Here is a 19,638-nt window from a genome sequence, read left to right as displayed (position 1 = left end):
AGACAGAAATGGCAGGAATGCGGAGGGAAATTTTCGAAACGGTACAAACGTTCTTCCTTGGTTTGCAATGCGCAAGCTGATTGCCCATTCGTTTGCTTTTTGCCGTAGCAACACGGATCGTGGATGAGAACGAACGTTTCTTCGAGCGCTCACTTTTCTCCTCTAGCCCCCTTTTATATACGTTCGTTCTATGAATCCGATTTTTAGCCCGAGCGAATCATCTAGAAATTAGAATGCGGGCAAAGAACGATAGTTTCCAACAAGGACACCGTTACGTAGTCCATTTTGTAATAGGATGTGCGGGTCCCGGTGCGATTTGTGGTGTTACAAAATGGGTTATGCCGCGCGGCGAGTGCCAAGTTCATCGACCGTGCAGGAAAATGAAAATCCGCCTTTCATTCGGTGAAAATCGGGCACACGGCAAAAGGGAATCGAAGACGCGGAGACGCCATGATTTCGAGCGAATGTTCTGTTTCATTTACAGACAAATATTCGTTTCGACAGGTATCCAGCGGTTCATCGAGTTCTTTCGATGCGAAAGAATGGAAACCAAGCGTAAATTGTCTTTGAGACGGTCGAGCCGACAGCTCGAAGTGTGCTATTACAAAATGGGTTATGCAGCGCGTGAAGAGAGTCAAGTTCAATAACCGACGAGAATAGAAACCTGCGACCTAGTACAAATTCATTTCACTCGTGCTAGTAAAAATCTCGACGATTTCATTCTCCGCTCTAACAATTCTTCAAGGATTCGCTGACTATGCCAAACTATCGAACAGTTTCGTTAAGAAAAGAAAATAATATCAGAGTTCTGCTAAATTTTCCTGACGAGTTTTCTTCTTTCTCGCGTATCGTCAAATTTTCCACACTTTTCTCGAGAGAAGACCCTTGTCTACGTATCGAAAACATATTGAAGCGAATGACTAGAAATACGAAGAATCGACGCGTGGATCGTCGATTTTCGAGAAGGATACCGGTGTGCCTGTTCGAAGTGTGCTATTACAAAATGGGTTATGCAGCGCGCAAAGAGAGTCGGGTTCAACAACCGACGAGAACGGTGAACCGAGGCGCGCAGGCCGGTAGCGAAAATGATATAGCGGTCGTCCGTGACTCCACGGCGTACCGGCGTACGTAGAGGAGGTCCTCGGCCGAGAACAGAAAGAACAGAAAGAGAGGACACACCGGCGAACCAGCCGGTCGACCTCCACCACTGCCGTAGTCTGCCGATCACGTGTCCCCATTGAAAGCGGCTGGCCACGTACGGCCTGACGTCGATCACAACTACTCGAGAGCGGCGTTCTACCTTCGCGCGCCACGTTGCTTCTATCACGGCCGACCAGACATTGTACGTTTCCACTTGTACTTTTGCGGAGCGATACGATACTCTTCCAACGCAATACGCTTCGACGCTATTCGACAATATCGGACGGTTCGGTTAGCGGAAGAATTTCTCTTCGCGATTCCACCAAACGAAATCAATTTTTCGTCACTCGTAATTGGAGAGTTCGAGCATAGAAGTATCGAAAAGATAATAATAATGCCTCGACTGACAGACGAAGACAAAATTGGTCACGGTTCGTTCGTGACTTCATCGAGGATGAAGAACGAGTCCAGCCGCCGCGCCGCTACGACTATCATTGTCCTGTCGAGATCGATGAAAAGATACTTGGAATTCAGGGCCGTCCAGTTCGATCACGACTAATCACGAAGATCGGCACAACGTGACGCTCGGCTCTACTCGATACGATGAACTCTCAAGGTTCAACGAATTCCCTTCGGTTCGAGGTCCTGAACTCGAGAACAGAGCCAGGAAACGATGTCTCTGACCTGGCACAGCTCGATTCATCTCTCGCCTTTGGGTTACATAAGAAGCAGAGGATGCCGGCGATACCTTTTACGGAGCGTGTGCGCGGACCTTGCGACATTAACGCATGCGATTAACCAAATCATCGATCGTTCATCCTATTATCGCGGAGAGTTCAATAGTCTTCGGTAGTTTTCCGACTTTCGCACAGCTCTTGAAGAAAATCTCATTCGTTTTATTAGAAACGAAGGAAAAGTCGCCACGAAGATACGGAATAGTACGTCGTACGACAAATAGCAACGTCGAGGGAATGACAATGTTGTTGGAAGGAAAAGTGAAGAAGGAGAGATAAAGCGCGGAAGATAAGGAGAAACACGACTGACCGAAGTCCTACCGAAAACGAATTCGGTTTTACTTTTGACCGCGCCTTCGTCGGCTGTACAACGGTGCTTTTACGCACCTGTACACGCATAGACGCGTGCATAGTGGCCCACGTGTAAACGTCTTCACGTATTCATGGTTTTACGACCGTTTGGTAGTCGTACCTGTACGGTACCTTGGTATACACAAGCCTATGTACAGTTAGGCGAGTGACGCGGTTTGGTTTCGATGCCAGTACGTGGCGATATGCAGGGGCGGATCATAAGCCTCGTAGTATCGTAACTCGTGTGTCTCGAACTAATTTTGCCACGTCGACTTATCGCCAATCATTCGATACGTTTTTGCCCGTGCCGATTAATTAGATGGAACACGAGACAAGACTGTGAACGACAGGCGTCATCGATAGCGTGTAATTAATTCATCTTGATGTAAATACACAAAAATTGCGACTCATCGTCTCGAATATCAGCGATATTACGATACGAAATGTAATCACGATTGAACGTTGCAAGCAGTTTTAGAATCGCATACGAGAAAGGATCGTAACAGTTGGATGTGCAAAGAAAACTACGATTCTTGAGAAACAGAAGGAAACGCGGCGCGCTCGTTTAGGAAGATTTTCGCGCATGGCTAGGAACACGATGCGTTAAAGTTCGTTCACCGCTTGAACACTGTCTCCGTCCGTCCCTGTCTGTGAACGTACACGTACGTGTTGCGTATAGAATATAGGCGCAAAAGGGGGTCCCCTATGGGGGTATCGGAACCTCGTTACTCAGCGCACCATGCTTATAGCGTGGTCCAAGTCCAAGTCCAAGTAGACTTGCAAGTGGGACAATGACCGGCAAAGACCTTCTTTCAGATCCGTGGCGAGAGAGAATGGAAGGTGCCAGGTGAACGAGGAGAAAGAAGGACGAAGCGAGCAGGCGTAGAAGGGGAGGCAATCGCGAACTCACTTCGCTAATTCACTTGCTCGTTGCTTTTCCGGTTTACATTTTGCTACCAGCCGAGAGTACGTCGGCCTTTAAAGACGCGCCGCCGACTAGTCCGAGAAACGCGCCGGAAACGGGACTTTGATTTTCGCTAAGAATCGACCGTCGATAACGCTGATCCAAAGGAAGACGCGTTCTTCGGTTCTATCGAGAAATATTGAGAATTATTTCTCGTTAAAATCGTTTCTCGTTGCACAATTTGAAACTAATCGAACGAGAAATTTTGCAGCTGCTCAATCGAAATTGATTTTTGAAATTATCGAAATGTCTGGACAATGAATTATTTGTAAACAAGGTGGCACAGGATAGTCGTGGAAATTCAAATCGACTAACGGAACGTAGGCGAAGTTCTTTAGAGACGCCAACAGCTACACGCGGAAAATAGTAGATGCTTTTTATCGCGCGTAAAGAAGTAAAGTTCTCTGCAAGATCAGTGGAATAACAGCACTTTCTACAAAAAGCTTAAACGCAACATGTCCCGGTTCAAAGCCTTAAGGGTCATTGACACCGCGGTGACTCGGCAAAGCATCGACCTTCTTACAGATGTCCAGACCTTTCTTAACCGTCAAGAACACCGAATCAATATTTGATCCTGTAAGCTTCTAAACCTTCGGAATCCTCAACTTATCCGCTAATTGGTCAGTCGATCCAAGTTACCTCGTTACGCGATATCTTCGCCATAATCGACGTCCAGGCGTCCATCAGTAAAACTTTCAATGTTCAACTTTACGCGGTAAAAGAATTTCGAGAGGCTCTCCGGAAAAAATTGACGAATCTTCCAGGAATTCCCTCGCACGAGTCGTATACGCTAACCGAAAGAGAAATAAAATCTGTAAAGAGCCCGGAAACATTTCGGTGAGTCAACAATATTTCATTCTAGGCGAATTTCTGTCCGTTATTCTCGGAAAGCCGCGTGTGTATACGCAATCGCCGCGATAAACACGCATACGCCCGTATGGCCCGTTATTCTCTAAAGTAACAGTTACGAGTGTTGTACGAGAGTTAAAGTATCCTACTACACCACGGAATAGTTCGAATGGGTTCCATGGAAACGGCATTTCCGGTTCACATTCGGTTTTCTATTCGCGGCCGCTATTACGCGTCTGATTAGAAACTTGCCAGCCACGAGACAACACGTTGCGCTTCCGTCATTCATTTTACGAGGACAAAGGATCGGGAACCTTTGATTTCCCTTTCGATCGTAACTCGAAGGTATCTAATGTCGTTAACCGATAATAAAGGTATCCATGGAATATCGTTCGATCGATATCGATTTAACGTTCAGAAAATATGGATATTCGAGATCAAAGTATCGAATGAAAATTGTTTCTACGAAATTCTGTGATTCGATCGACACCGATGAAAAGTTGGTTAATCAGAAGATATCTAAGGATGAACAGGATGACCGACGTCTAAACCGACGATCTAACGAAGCGAACGACACTGTTTCTCGGTGTCGCCATAGCGTCTAAAAAAGGTGAGCTATTCCGAAATCGTGCGATCCTATCTGACGGTGATTCTCGCAAGAAGCGGTCGAACCGAAGGAAATTAATATATCTGGTACAGCCGTTCCTCCGAGGAGGGAAAAGATCGACGACCCGGGAACGTATCTGGGTTAGTAGTCGTCGGCGATTCACGCGGAAACTTCTTTCGCTAGGAGGGCACCGCGTGGAAATTCGCAAGGTAGATCTCCAGCTCGTCGATTCTCCTCGAAAAGTGAAATTTCGAATAAGCCGTGCTCCGCTGACAAAATTTCGTCGCACGAATTCACGCAGAGATCAACGACCTCGCCCACATACCGGCACGAGTCACTCTCAGACTCGTGTCGCGAAACTGCACCGAGATCGAGTCTCGATGACAAAGAAATCAGCCCGATCGGATACGCGTTCGAGATCCGATACCGAAATAACAATCTATTGTTCTTTTCTCTGATAAAAGTGCAATCGTGAATATCGTTTAGAACTTTCGCTGCGAATAATCGAAACATTTGTCTGTCTGGCCCGGGGACACCGCGTGTTTACGGAGCGAACAAATTTAATTATTTTCAAATTTCCGCCGAAAGTAGTCGGTGCAGTGTACGCGCGACCGGGTTAAAAGCAGCCTGCCGTTAAATTTCGCACGCATGGTAGGATTAAAGCGGAATTATTTTATTCCTGTAAAAGAAGAGGAAGATGGAATCGCGACGAGACGGATTCAGGTGCGACAGAGACAATGCACGCGAGGACCGATAAAGCGCTATTACTGCCATAAATTTAATTCCACCGGTAGAGGCATTTCCACAGAATTACGAATAAATCACAGCTGGCACGATATTCTATTAATTTCAGGAACAGTGCCAAGTGAATTATTGCTAGTCGATACACTGCAATGCCTCATCGTCGGCGCAGTAAATATTTTTCCCAGGTCATTGAGTACGTTGTAGAAAATTTCCATACACCCACTCGTGGTCTGTCCTCGGACAGACTATTTTTTCCTCCCTATACTCTTTATTACACCGTATTCGGTCTTCCGTCTGTATGGTCATAATCCTAGCTACGCATTTAGGCAACATCGTCTTTTATTTACTTCTCGTACGTATGTTTTCGTTGAGAATATGCAAAGATATTCATGGCGAACGGCAGCGACCGTGGCTGAAACAACGACGGTATTATCTCACGATGAAAATCGGGCTTTTGTGTGCGTGGCAGATTTCGTACACGTAACCCGGTAGATGGAATCGAGACCGGTCTTCGGGATTAGAATCCGAGAAAGTTCGACGACCCGTGTGTATGTTCCTCTGTTACGAGGTGCCGATAGTTCCAAGCTAGGTACTCACGATGACGCGCAGACGAAAAAACGAGCCATGTACGAGCGATGCTCGTTTAACCAAAGTGAACGGGGTTACCGATCTCGAGTGGCCGTGACTCTGGGCCAGGGTCTGGGCCAGTTGGATTCCACGTACTTGGTGTTGCGAAAGGAAGATATCGACATCGATACAAAAAGAAGAAAACAACGTGAAAATAAGCGATCGAAGAGAGAAGATCGTTAGCTCTTTAGATTGCAGACTGGTCTGGATCGATTTGGGCCGATTTACATTCATCTGGCTCGAACGTGATCGGTCTATGCAACGAACCGTGAATGGAAAAGGAGGGTGGGAGTGTAGGTAAAGGGTGGCGCTGGGGTTAAATGCACGTCCCCGTAAAGGGGTTGCCTGAGGACAACGGACGAGGAGAAACCGTGTGAGAGGGACGCACCGTAGAAAAAGCACATACTCAAAGGAGGTGTAAACAAGGACGGGAGAAAAACACCGCAGGATTTTTGTAGACGGCTGTCTGGCTTGTAAATTTACCAGACCAGAAAAAATTGTCCTTCGATAATAACGACGATAATCGTTTCCAGCTTATACACCGCATCATGGACGATAATATGAAAATTTAAATCGCGAATGTTGTTAGCTCGTCGCATTTTAGTTGGAAACCTGTCGGAACGAGGTCAATTTCATCGTCTTGTGTATAGACTTCGTTTAAATTCAAATTTTCGCCACTCCATCAAACTATTTTTCCTTCGCGTGTCCTTAAGTTACATCGACTCGTATTCGAACGAGTTCCCTCCAATATTTTCCGCGTAGAATTGCGCACAAGAGAAGTTGAACGCTTCTGTATTCTTAGATCATTCGCCAACTCTCTCGCCTTATCGATTTTACGCGTTACATAAACCACCTCCGCCAAAACTAAGCTCCCTTACGAAATCCATTCGAATTTTCAACCGAATCGAAATGTGGACAGCGGTGCTCTCGTTCGTATCGAGAATATGCGCCGCGATGAACGCGGAATAGGCCTCGGTCAGCGCGATGAACGCGCGGCTCGCGCCTTATTTTTTTCCATTACGTGGTATGGTAAAACGTCTTACGATCGCGAGAAGTTACCGAAGAATTAAACTTAGAAGCGATCAGCGCATGCACCCTGTCGACATCGACGAACAGAGACAGAGCCGACGGCATGGAAAATCCGAGGACGGAAGAAAGAGAAATAGGAGGTAGAGGAGAGAAAGAGGGAAAGGGGAGGCATCGGTGAGAGGAAAGAAGAAAGGGAAGGGGACACGGTTGCACGCGCTGGAGTAGCTGGAGGGGTTGAAAGGGGTAACGAGAACGCGCTCGACGAAGAGAAGAAGAAACGCGAAGCGGAGCGACAAGGATGAAAGGGGGAAATGCACGAGAGGTACCGGGGCGGAGGAGAGCGAGGAAGGGAAGCGGAGAGAGAAGGATGGGAAAGAGGACGAAACGGCGAAGGGTGAAGTAGAGAGAGAACGGGGCAAGAGGGGGAGGGAGAGAACCTCTGGCAACGGGTCGATCGAAAGCGCAGCGCAGAGAAATGCACCACCTCTGCTCTGGTCTGGCAGCTTTGCTGGCACACACCACCGCGTCCGTGTTCGCCAGAAAGAGAGAGAAAGGGAGAAGGATGGAGAGAGAGGGATAGCGAGCGACCAATACCGACGCAGGGGGAGGACGAGCCAAGCCGACTCGCGTTGGGCTAGGTCAGGTCTACCCGAGTTCCACACACTGCTCTGCGTGTGCCATCCAAAGAGACCCGAAGGCGGAGACCAACCACCCTCGAAAAAGGGTTGAAACGCGAAATTACGCGAAACGCGTTCATCATCGCGGAAGAGTGTTGCCTTTTTCGACGACATTTTTTTTTTTTTTTTGTTAAATATAAAACCAAACCAATCGATCGCGTTCCAACACCACCGGTTTGTTTGTCAAACGATCGGCATCATAACGCGGCGTGCTCGCTCGCGTTCGCCGTTTAACCGCGAGACCACTCTGTCATTGACAGAGAGGGTAGAAAGATCCCCGATCGTCGTTAGTGCGTCATTTTTTCCCTCGTGATAAAATCGTTCGTTGGTTTCGAGTTCTCGAGCCGTCGATCCGTCTTCGTAGTTGTTCAACCTGGAAAAGTAACGAGGGGTGGAGAGGGTGTGAGACAGAAAGAGGTGAAGTGCGTGGAAGTGGTTCGCGTGTGCCTTCGAGAAGAGAAAAAGAAAACGGTGCTTTCCGGTTTAATTTTTCCTTCGTATTCGACGGGAAACAGCGTCGACGATCGCGCGAATAAACACGCAAGGAGAGATCAAGGAGAAAACGGAAGGGCAGTGGTGTCGCGTCGAGATCCTCCAAAGGATAGTTGTTGTTGATAAACAAGCAGAAGAGAGAGTGTCAGTGATTGATTAATCGGGTGCAACGACAGCGCCGATCCAAATTTCCTTTTCTCGATGTCCTGATAATCGATAAGCGTCGTATAGGTGGTAGAGAACCGCCTAGGCCGGCAGCGATCGGCCTTATCGACGTCGAAATTTCGCCTTGCCGAGGGACATTCTCAAATAAATGTTGAGAAAAGCCAACGTGTTTCATCCCTCAACGCGAGGCCAGCCGAGGCTCCCGAGTGTCCCAAGAGTCGTCGGGATGCCGATCTCCCTGAGAAATCACAGGATCACGTAAAACCGGCCCCGCCAATTCTTTTCGAAAATCATCCCCTCGGAGGGACTTAATCAGTCGCATCAGCACAATATAGACGAAAAAGCAACGGAGGAAATCATCGCGAGGCGGTATTAAATTCGTTTCGTCGACTCGCAGCTCGCGACCGATGCACCAAAAGGCGTGAGTACTGCACGTTAACGCTGCACGATATCAACTGACATGATTTTATTTAGAACGAACGACCAAAAACAATAAATTAATGGTACGACGAACAAAAACTCGAAACGTTTAAACAACACGTATGGCGAGTGGTGTACCCCATCGGAAGTTATAAGATATTTAAATGCCTCAAAATTCAACAGAGTCGATGCACGTATACTGTTGTTTTATGTTTCCTTTTTTAAGTCAGTTTCATAGAGGTACGTGTTAACATGATGCATTATGAACGTGATCGTTCACCGGAAATTGCAACGTTTGTCTCAAACGCTTTAAACCATGTCTGAACGATTCATCGTTCAAAAAGCGGGATCGAATTTCAATCAACGGAAAATTTTCAACGTTCAATCGTTACTTATAAAAAAGATCCAACAAATACTTTAAGGTATTTCTGAAGAACAGGTTTCATCCATACAAAAATACCATGCGATAAACGGTGAAAAAGGAAGGCGACTTTAATATAATAACAAATATCGTTTAGCAGTCGATTAACGAAAATACGATTCGAAAGAGCATCGAAAATTGGGAGCAAAGACAAATCCTCTTCGTCGAAGGGGATCGAGAGACGAGGAACGAAAATCAAAAAGTTACGCAGAAAGTTAACGAATAGTGAACGGGTTGGTAGCGTGCTATTTCCACGGAAATGGAAATTCAACGAGTAGCGAAAACCCCCGATGGCGAGGTGGGCGGGGGTGAGAGGTCGGAGGGGCGGACTTCAGAGTTTATGCCCCGTCCCCCTCCCACTCACCCCTGCAGTCGATCAATGCGTGGACGGGTTTCACTTTCGCGGTGTTAAAGTGTTGCACCATCGCCGATTGAGGGACAAGGAAAAGCACAATTTTTGTCTATCACGTGGCTAATTTTTTTTTTTTTCGTCCGTAAACCAAAAACGATCGATCGTTAAATTCACCGATTCTTATCGAGAAACGGATGATGAGCGAAAATAAATTTCTCGTTGGTTGCAAGCGTCGACACGCGGACGAACGCGTTGCTTTTCTTTTACAAGCGTTTCGAAGTTAATGGCTGGAGTTATTGATCGTATCGATTTACCGGAATCTCAACTATTTATAACCCTCTGCGTTGTCGGTCGTCATTATACATAGACACTTCTAAGTCAATTCTAATAATATCGCGATTTTCACGTTTCGTTTTCACCCGCGATGATCTACGCTCGAACTGTAAAACCGCTTCCGCACACATTCCCGGTCAATGCTCGGGGAAAGGTTTAGATCGAAATATCAAAGTTGAAAAGTATAGTGGCAGTTATTCGATGACTAAATGTTAGGAATCGAGTGATTAAATAATTCATCGAATCAAACACGAAACCTGATCGAACCTGGCTGTAGAAGCTCGTAGATAACGGCGCATCGCTATGTGCTAAGTTTTTAAATAAACGATTCGGCTATAACGGTATCGAAACACGTACCGAGTCTTTGCGTTTCTGCGCACCAAAGTTACACGCGTGTAACGAAATCAAATTAACAACTATGATCGAATACTACTCGAATACTGAGATACTTCTTCATTCTTTCCTTGCCCGTTATCTAACATTTGAATCGAACATCGAAATTTAACGTTACGTTTTTGAATTTCTGTACAGTGAAGGATGGAGGCCAGCGAGTGGGATCACGCGACCTTGAGAGAAGAGGAATTCGAGCAGCATGCCGTATATTTGGTACCGGATGTGGCGGCATCGCCAGGCGATACCAATCGTGCGGAGGCATCCCTGCCAAGAAATTTGGTCCTCAAACCTTCTCAGGCCCTCAACGATGTACGTTCCTCCGCCAAAGAATCCTTTCTCGAGACCTCCTCGGTGAGAGTCGCGAGAATAATCGCAATTTCTCGTTAGTTAATTCCCTAGACTCGCTAATGATACCAACTCAGACTTACGAAAACCTATGGGAACTTGATTTCGTTCAATTCGGTCGGACCGGGCGATTGTTGCGATTTAAGGGATACCAGCGGCGAATCAAACTTGACCGAGTAACGAAGCTAATTAACTTACCGAGTACGACCTAGAGCTCAAGTAAATCGTTACACTTTCCTCGGTGACAGGAATCGAGACCAGTAGTCTCGGTCATTGCACGACGCGTTTCAAGTTCGAACAGTACAAAGTATTATTCGGTTGATTAGAATCGACGTACGAAAAAAGAGGAAAAAGTACAAGCCATAAAATCAAAGTTTAAAATCATCGGAGCGACGAAGGATATCCAGATATACCCGATCTAAGTATGGATAACATTTCTCCACACGAAAATAGAGCAGCCTACCGAAACGTTCGTAAATATCACGCGGATAAAACAGTTTAACGTGACGTACGTTCCCCGTCGAATTGACGTGCATGTTGTTCGGTATTCTCGTTCTACGAACCTCGCGTCAACGCTGAACATTAAAGATTTCAAGTATCGAATGCCGTACCAATTCTCCTCGCGTGGATATAGCAAAGCAAACGAACGAATTCTAGCGAAACGATGCTTAAGTCGGAGTCGGCAGACGATAAAAAAAATATGCTACGTATTCGCAGGTTTTGGGAGTGTGGAGCACAAGTTACATTCCCAAGGGAACACGGTTCGGTCCTCTCGTGGGACAAGTGTACACCAAGGACTCGGTGCCGGCCGACGCGAACCGGAAGTACTTCTGGAGGGTAAGAATCATTTAAGTGCCTATTCAAAATCCTCGTAGCAGTTATTTCGCGAGCTTCGACTATCATCATCGGCTAGTCTCTCGGATGATGAGAAAAAAAAAACAAGAAGAAGGCGAAAAGGGAAAGAAGAAGATAGAGAGGGAAGCCTGCAAAGACCAGAAACTGGTTTCAGCCGATCTAGCGAGCCTTAAAGCGAAACCCGCGAAGCCATTGATGCCTCGTAACGAATTGATGAGTTACGATAGAGAACTTGGTTCTCTCTCGATTCTTACTATTAAATCGCCAATATTTCCTCGTTGGTCGACGCCTTAACCGCGTCGAACATCGAAGATTTAGTCTCTACCTTGAACACGAGCTAGGGTTCTCGCGATATCTTACATTTCTTGCAGCTACCATTCTACGCAATAGCATATATCGAGCGTGTTCATTGTCACGATTAAATCATACATTTTTCTCGATAGGTGTACAAAAACAACGAGCTGTTCTACTACATCGACGGTTATGACGTCCAGAAATCAAATTGGATGCGTTACGTAAACCCGGCTTATTCGTCCGAATCGCAGAATTTAATAGCATGCCAGTATAAGGTGAGCCGAATTGATGGAACGCCACGCGTTCGAATCAGCTCGAGGCACTCTAACAGAATCATTCTGGTACAGTAACTCATCTCGATCGTGGTTGTTTTGCAGATGAACATTTATTTTTACACAATCAAACCGATACTACCGAACCAAGAGCTTCTGGTGTGGTATTGTCGAGAGTTCGCAGAAAGGCTCAATTACCCACTAACGGGTGAATTAATGCTTCAAAGAATACGTAAGCACATGTTTCGTTTGTCGCTTCGGCAGTGCTTCGTGGCTGACGACGTTTCACACGGAAGTTTCGTTGTTACAGGACAACAAGTACAACAATCAACGTTACCAACGGAAATTCCACCTACGGTGGACGTGGTGTCACCGTTAAAGGATTCATCGATTTACGAGAGACGCTCGCAAATGACCCCAACGGACGGTTCCGTTAGATCGGACGAAGGCTATCATTCCAATGGTTATCACGACGAGATCCTCACGCCCCCGGAAGAGAGCAGCGAGTCGGACTCGGAGAACAATTACGTGCTAGATTTCAGCAAGAACGCGAAAACGTCGGTATGCAACAACGAGGTGCTCAAACAAGACAATGCAGTTGCGAAGAACGAGTACAGGAAGGTTAAGATCAAGATCACCAAGACCTACGGGAACTTCCAGGCGTCGAAGAACCTAGACGCTAACGGAAAGGACAAAGATCAAGAATTGCCGAGCAGAGCTGTGACCCCGGAACTACAGAAACCGGTGTCACCCATAATTCTTCAGAAGAACGCCGTCCTGACGACGGTAACCGAAGATGAAATTCCAGAGAAAAACCCGAAGCCCTTTTACGAGTCCGAGGTCAAGGGTGCTTTACCCGTTTCCGGGAGACCAGCCTATCTGACCAGCCCGAGTAGCTCTATCCTCGAAAATATCCTTCTTCGTAGCAGTACCGATAACAATAACAACAGCCACAACCATCATCACAATGGAACGCAGCAACACCATCAGATTCACCATCAAACGCATGCCGATTCGGTCACGCCACCGCCATCCAGTCCAACGGAAATGGCGTACTCTTACAAAAAATCTCATCGCTACGGAAACATTCTACCTTGCAGTCCCGATTCCAGTTCGAATCTGCCTATGCAAGCGGACACGTGCGTCAATTCCACTACCAGTGGTAACAGCACGCTACCGATGCAAAGTCCGACGAGTAACTTGCATTCCAGCACGGGAAACCTTCACTCGAGTACAGGCAATCTACACTCCAGTACCGGACCCAACAACGTTCTACAGTCTCATCCAGGGAACATCCATTCGTCCAGCAATTCCAACAATCACCATTCTAGCGCGAACGTTCTGTCGTCTAGCACGATACTGACATCCACGAGTAACCTTCACTCTTCGACGACATCCAGTAGCTGCCCGCCTAAGAGAAAGACCAAGAGTCCGTCACCGTCTACGAATCCCACGGGTGCGTCCACCCCGACGATCTTGTACTCCAGTTCCGGCGGATGTCAAATAGAATCCAGCCCGGTGTACCCGACCTCCGCGGCGAACAGCAATCAAAGTGTTTCGCCCATTTCACCTATTCAATCGCCTTCGTCCTATCCCTACGGCATTTATCATCAGAATGGCTCGCTGCATCACAACGTGGCGCCGTTGTCTATCAATTGCACCGCCTATTCGCCAACCCCTAGCGGAAACGTGGTTTACGAGAGAGCCGATGGAAGAAGGCTGGAGGCTGCCACGAGCAGTCACCAATTGCCGACCTCGTCGACCATGCAAATCGACAGTAACCAAACGTTAATAGCTGGCACGCACAATCTTCACCTGGGTCATCACCCCGGCCTCACCATTCATGCCAACTCTTCGTCATTGAACCGATACTCGCCCGCGAGTTCTTTATCCCCGGACGACCACGGTTGTTCGCAGAGTGGTTCGCTGAGTCCGAACTCCCAAGGATCCAGGGGCTACAGGTCGTTACCATACCCATTAAAGAAGAAGGACGGAAAGATGCACTACGAATGCAACGTCTGCTGCAAGACGTTCGGCCAACTGTCGAATCTCAAGGTGCACCTGAGGACTCATTCCGGCGAGAGACCATTCAAGTGTAACGTTTGCACCAAGAGTTTCACCCAGCTAGCTCATCTACAGAAACATCATCTCGTGCATACAGGTAAGTTAACTATATTTTCCCATATAATTTGAAAGGATATGAAACTTGAGAGAGAGAGAGAGAGAGAGAGAGAGAGAGAGAGAGAACACTAAGACTGTATCAACGATATAGGTGAAAAACCACATCAATGCGAAATCTGCAAGAAGAGGTTCAGCTCGACCTCAAATCTGAAGACTCACCTGAGACTGCATTCCGGCCAAAAGCCCTATGCTTGTGACCTGTGCCCCGCCAAGTTTACTCAGTTCGTTCACCTCAAGTTACATAAGAGGTTACACACGAACGAAAGGCCCTACACCTGTCAAGGTTGCGACAAGAAGTACATTAGCGCGAGCGGTCTTAGGACCCATTGGAAGACAACCAGTTGCAGACCAAATAATATCGAGGATGAACTTGCCCTAGCCGCGGCCGTGGGTTCGCCGACGTATTACGAATACGGCCCGGACATGAACGTCGGTAAGTAGAATTGAGAAGAAATTGATCGACCATTAGACAACTTGGAAGAAATTCTGAAGGAGAATATTGTTTCGATCGCAGGAAATATGCCGAAGGAATGCGAACTGGAGCACATCGATAATTACGAGAGGCACGGATCCACGCATGGCCCACACTCGACGTCTCTCCACAACCTGGAGAATTCCGTAGGCCGGCCAAGCGTCATAGAGACCTCCCAGCCTCACATAATCGAGTGCACCTAAAAATGGGGGTATGAGCCCTTTCGCTCAAACGCAAAATCCAGCCGTGGAATAGTAAACGAGTTGCTCACGACAGACGAAAACGACGTTGCCCTCGTGAGATGGTAGTGACAACGATACTCGTTCGTGCTTCCCTTCGCAGTGGGTCGCAAGAACGGAGAAATTTTCGAATTGTACTTTTCTTCATTTCGTTCGTCGTAAACAGCGTGTAAGAAGAACGTATAAAGAGGCAGAGACGATCGGAGACAGGAAAATCGTCGAACGCGATCGAAAACGTGAGTGAGATTACGTGAACAAGTAATTTGAGATTGTTAAATATTGTTGCTTGGTTATTGTTAACGCGAAGGAATTCAAAGCTTTTAGTAGATACACTTCTTGGAAGCTGGTTACTTTACGTACGTTAATCGTAACGCGAACTAGTTCGATTTCTCTGACGAGGGTGGACGAATCGACGAGATTCCAGCTACGAGCATACAAAGTTCCTTCCTTGTAAATACTCGTTTCTATATTTTTTCTATGGTAGCGCCACCAACGAAAACAAATCTAAAACGTCAAACAAATGAACATGAGGGACGAATTGAACGATAGGATTAATATGTCTCGAGTCGTCACACGCTGCCATTTCCGGATAGAATCGGATAGAAACCGAGAAAAAGCGAGTACCAAAGTCGTCCGAGCTTCTCGATTATCCTTCCACGGTCTATCCTAAAGCGATGCTTAGAAAAGGTACCGTATTAACGCGGTACACCGAGCCGTTGCTTTTTCTATCTACATACAAAGTCCATAAAAAATACTTCCGCAAATACTTCCAACGTTCGTCCGAACGACAAACTCTATCAACCGTACATAATTTTTACTCCTGAAACGTAACGCGTATTTGCGCGCTACGAACATAGTTTATACTATTTTTATTATGAAACATACGCATCGTCGAATAATTATTATATTTCCTTCTTTCTCGCGATATCACGGTACCATTTTCTATGCGTTCGAACTTAGGCGGTTGAAAGTGAAAGATGACGGATTTTGTCGGCATCCGTCAGCATATTCGCGTATAAACGCGCGAGAAACAAAGGCGAGAGAACGCGATAATCGAACAACCAGTGACGACACGACTGCAACTATACGAGACCTGTACCTGTATATACTAACATTACTATTAATTATTCGATAATTTAAAAAGGTAATAATATAAGGAGCTCTAATTTATGAATACCTTTATATATGTATATTTAAAATCGTCGTCGATTGGCGAGAAGCACGGTAGGCTGCGCTCTACGATAATCCTTTTGATAGGAATAAACCTTTTCAGAAATTAGGTAATTTATTACACCGCGTACTGTAGTAACGTTAAAACACGAGAAAAAAGCTTTCGGTGATCGAGTATCTATATCTATATTTATACACGTTCATATAAATAACATATACATATATATAAAAATATATATATATATATATTTTTTAGGCGTCCTTTTGTCGTGGAATTTTCGAAACGGAAAGCATAGTCTCTCGGTCCACGCGAACGAATCTTTTTATTTCCCTTCTCCACCCTTCTTTTCGTTCTCTTCCCCTTTTCAATTTTCTCCTTTCGCGACACTATTCTTCTCGTTTCGATCGATCGATTTTCGAACGTACGGTTTTTTTTCTCTGTCGTCGATTGTAAACGCCGATGCGGTAAGACGATAATAAAGAAATCGAGAACGATTTTCATCGTCACACGGTTGATCGTTCGACGGAAAAACGTCTTATCTTTCCCGTTTTATCGCGATCGCGCACAAAACTCGTTTACTCGTCGCGACGTAACGCGATTAAGAAAGCTGATTAATTTTCGTGTCGTTAAAAGAATACGAAGAATTGAAGAAATATGCGCGCTGGAAACGCAGTATTCAGATGAAAAGGCATTAATTCGTTAATCTTCGAGGAAAGCCGTTGACTCGCGATGTCCGGTGTACAAAATAACCTATTCGTCGTCGGGGCGAAGACTCGGGCGTGATTTTCATTGGGAACAAGTCGAAAGCGCACATTAACACGGGAACATCGGGTAGAGAAATTCGCAGAAATCATAATCACGCGAAAAAGGAAAATCTAGTCAAAAAAACTAACACACGGCTGCGTCTCGTGAGTAACTTTTCGTGTATAATTATAAGATCCGCCTGAGCCTTTCCTCCAACTTTCGGTTCGCGCTTCGATTTAACGTAAACGTTTAGCACATAAAGAATTGTATCTTTCTAGATGTACGTAAAGTTATTCGGATTACGATGAAATTTGTAAGATCGTTTTAGAACGCTGCTCGTAATTGGCAAAAATACGATAAGTCTTTTTTTATCAACAACAAGAAAGCAAATAATATTAATAATAATCAATAATCCATAATAATAATAATAATAGTAATAATAATAATAATAATAATAATATTAATAATAATAGTAATAACAATACTGATCACCAGTCGATCGTTCGAAGGATTCGTCATCGAACGATCGATCAAAAAAAAAAAAAAAAAATTTGCCGAAGAAACTCGAACGTATTAATCAGGCTCGCATCAATGGCCACGCACCATTGATTCTTTTTCCCTTTCTTTCTTTTTTTCGTATCTTCCATTCGGTTGCATACAAAATTTCGTCACTCGTACTTCCACTAATTTTTAAGTGCCGAATCGTCGACAGTCGAAATCAGTGAGAAAGCGCAGCCTACCATTAGATACGAAACGATAAAAGTCGCGATCGGTTAATGATTCATGCGCCTCCTGAATCCCCGAGTTTTGAGAGGCGAGTAAAAACAAGGTGACGCTGGAATCGCTAATCGATAACGATAGCACATTACAATGTATCGCAGACTGATATACGCACGGTTATCAATCGTTTATAAAAACATTCTAAAGGTACGTGCATCGCGATACGACTCCAAGGGCGAGAAATCAGATTAAACAGGAAGATAGGAAAAGAACGAAGAAACAAATGGCATGAAGCACAGACCGCGTTCAAGGACAATTAATATTCCAAACTTCCTTTCTTAATGTCTCAGTTTCGAGAGAAAAAAAGTCGTCGCGCAACTCGCGTAAACAATTAACCTACAGAAATCCAAAGGTTCCGCGTCCAATAATCGCAATCTATCCATCATCTATCCGTTTTAGCTTGGAACGTGACAAGTTCTATGGTTCCTGCAAATATCATGGTGCTCGTCGTAAGATTTTTGGAACTGATCGTTTAGTTCGTTTCTTCCGTTTCGCTGACCCCTTTTGTGTAAAGGCTCCTTTATCATAGAATCTCTATCGGGAAACGATATTTCGATACGTCATAAATTTAAGGCAGCTTTAAAGTTTACTTTATTTCGGCGAATCTCCGTTCATACGTATCCCGGAGGAGAAGGTAAACGAGAAAAAAAAAAGAGAAAAAAAGAAAAAGAAGGAGAACGATAGAAAAGACGGTACGATTCGCAAGGCCTTTATGCTAATTTTTGCAAACAAGTTAACAGGCAATGTAGAAGACTCGGGCATTCTACCGAATGCCTAGGCCAAATGAAAATTTTCTTACACGATGTGTACGCTATACTAGCGATTTATCGGCTAATCGAGACACGCGCAGGACGCTGAGGACTACCTTGATCGCATCAAAATCGTAGGAGAAACACGGACTGAACGATTCTACGATGTTGACTTTCGGTAGTAAGTTTAGGCCTGCATGTATTCTATGCCGTGAAAACGACATTGGAAACGACAATCTATAGAACATTCTACGTTCGTTCGATACGACACCATTCATTTCGCACTCATCAAACATAACAGATGTACATTCCAATCATTAATTTTAATACTTTTGCGACCGTGCTACTATAAACTAGTTAAGTATAGTACCTTGGAAATTCGGGATTGCTAACATGACAGGTATATATATAGAGCTGCTCAGTGATCATGCTGGTTACGACTATACGACATTTAATGAATCCTAAAAGACATCTGACACAATTCGAATCCATCGATCGCAAAAGTGTTGATTACCGAATTCAACCACATCAGGTATATTTTTTTACATACTCATATGTATTTCATATTATACAAGGATAATATGAAAGTTCGGGAGATAGTTTCCAGTGACGTTTTGACGATTGTCATTCCGTATATTGCCTCGATTTCCTACCTTGCCTGCATTAAACGCACTATTATAAATAACGAGATGAAGAAATGAAAGAGAAAGAAAGAATGCTGGAATGAAAGAAAACAGATGAATGAACGAACGAACGAACGAACGGGAGGGCGAAAGTAAGGGAGAGAATGAAATAGCGAAAGTGGAAGAGAAATAAACCTAAAGTATAAGATTTAAATTGCGAAAAAACAAAAACAGGAAACGAAAAAACGGTGTAGAGAATGGAAAATTAAGAAGATCGTGTAAATACGCTGAAAGTAGATAAACGAAGGAATCAAGCGACTAACCGCCTCGACAACAGACAAGCAATATTTAGTTCTTACCATCTCGTAATAATTAAACGATAACTCCAACTGTACTGTACACACGTGTACACACTCGTACGTATTTAAACGACTATAAATTAAATGTTAATTATCCTTACACTTCGTATATAGTAAATTGTTACGCATTTATTATCATTACAATTATTGAATAGGTAATGCTCAATTAGCATTTGTTTCTTAAAATAAAGAATAAATATATGGCTGTTGGATATTTATATGCACATATCACTACCTATCATTCACACCTCTCTCT

General features: G+C 45.0%; 2 protein-coding genes across 4 annotated transcripts in view; one reads left to right on the top strand and one right to left on the bottom strand.

Annotated features, from left to right (window-relative positions):
* The window catches only part of LOC117214186 (protein FAM76A), a 45,480-nt gene that overhangs the window by 22,214 nt on the left and 3,628 nt on the right, over positions 1 to 19,638 (bottom strand). The window lies entirely within an intron of this gene.
* On the top strand, positions 7,589 to 19,606 carry LOC117214184 (PR domain zinc finger protein 1-like). Of its 2 annotated transcripts, none has more exons than XM_033460060.1 (8): positions 7,589 to 8,798; positions 10,437 to 10,649; positions 11,361 to 11,480; positions 11,942 to 12,067; positions 12,170 to 12,296; positions 12,375 to 14,225; positions 14,337 to 14,678; positions 14,760 to 19,606. In XM_033460060.1, exons 2-8 carry the CDS (start codon positions 10,443 to 10,445, stop codon positions 14,918 to 14,920), a joined length of 2,934 nt encoding a protein of 977 aa, XP_033315951.1. In that variant the 5' UTR covers positions 7,589 to 8,798; positions 10,437 to 10,442; the 3' UTR covers positions 14,921 to 19,606. The 2 variants fall into 2 exon arrangements, with proteins under 2 accessions (XP_033315951.1, XP_033315952.1); XM_033460061.1 differs by having other exon boundaries at positions 7,591 to 8,800; positions 10,437 to 10,607.

Source organism: Bombus bifarius, unplaced genomic scaffold (genome assembly GCF_011952205.1).
Source record: "Bombus bifarius isolate JDL3187 unplaced genomic scaffold, Bbif_JDL3187 scf7180000009200, whole genome shotgun sequence".
Taxonomy (NCBI): domain Eukaryota; kingdom Metazoa; phylum Arthropoda; class Insecta; order Hymenoptera; family Apidae; genus Bombus; species Bombus bifarius.
This window is presented reverse-complemented; position numbering and strand designations above follow the sequence as displayed.

What these genes read in the sequence shown, in the direction of transcription:
- LOC117214184 (XM_033460060.1), top strand. Translation starts at nt 10,443, where the DNA reads ATGGAGGCCAGCGAGTGGGATCACGCGACCTTGAGAGAAGAGGAATTC. An exon ending in ATTAATGCTTCAAAGAATAC is followed by an intron (nt 12,297 to 12,374) that starts GTAAGCACATGT and finishes TCGTTGTTACAG; the next exon opens with GACAACAAGTACAACAATCA. An exon ending in CGGCCCGGACATGAACGTCG is followed by an intron (nt 14,679 to 14,759) that starts GTAAGTAGAATT and finishes TTTCGATCGCAG; the next exon opens with GAAATATGCCGAAGGAATGC.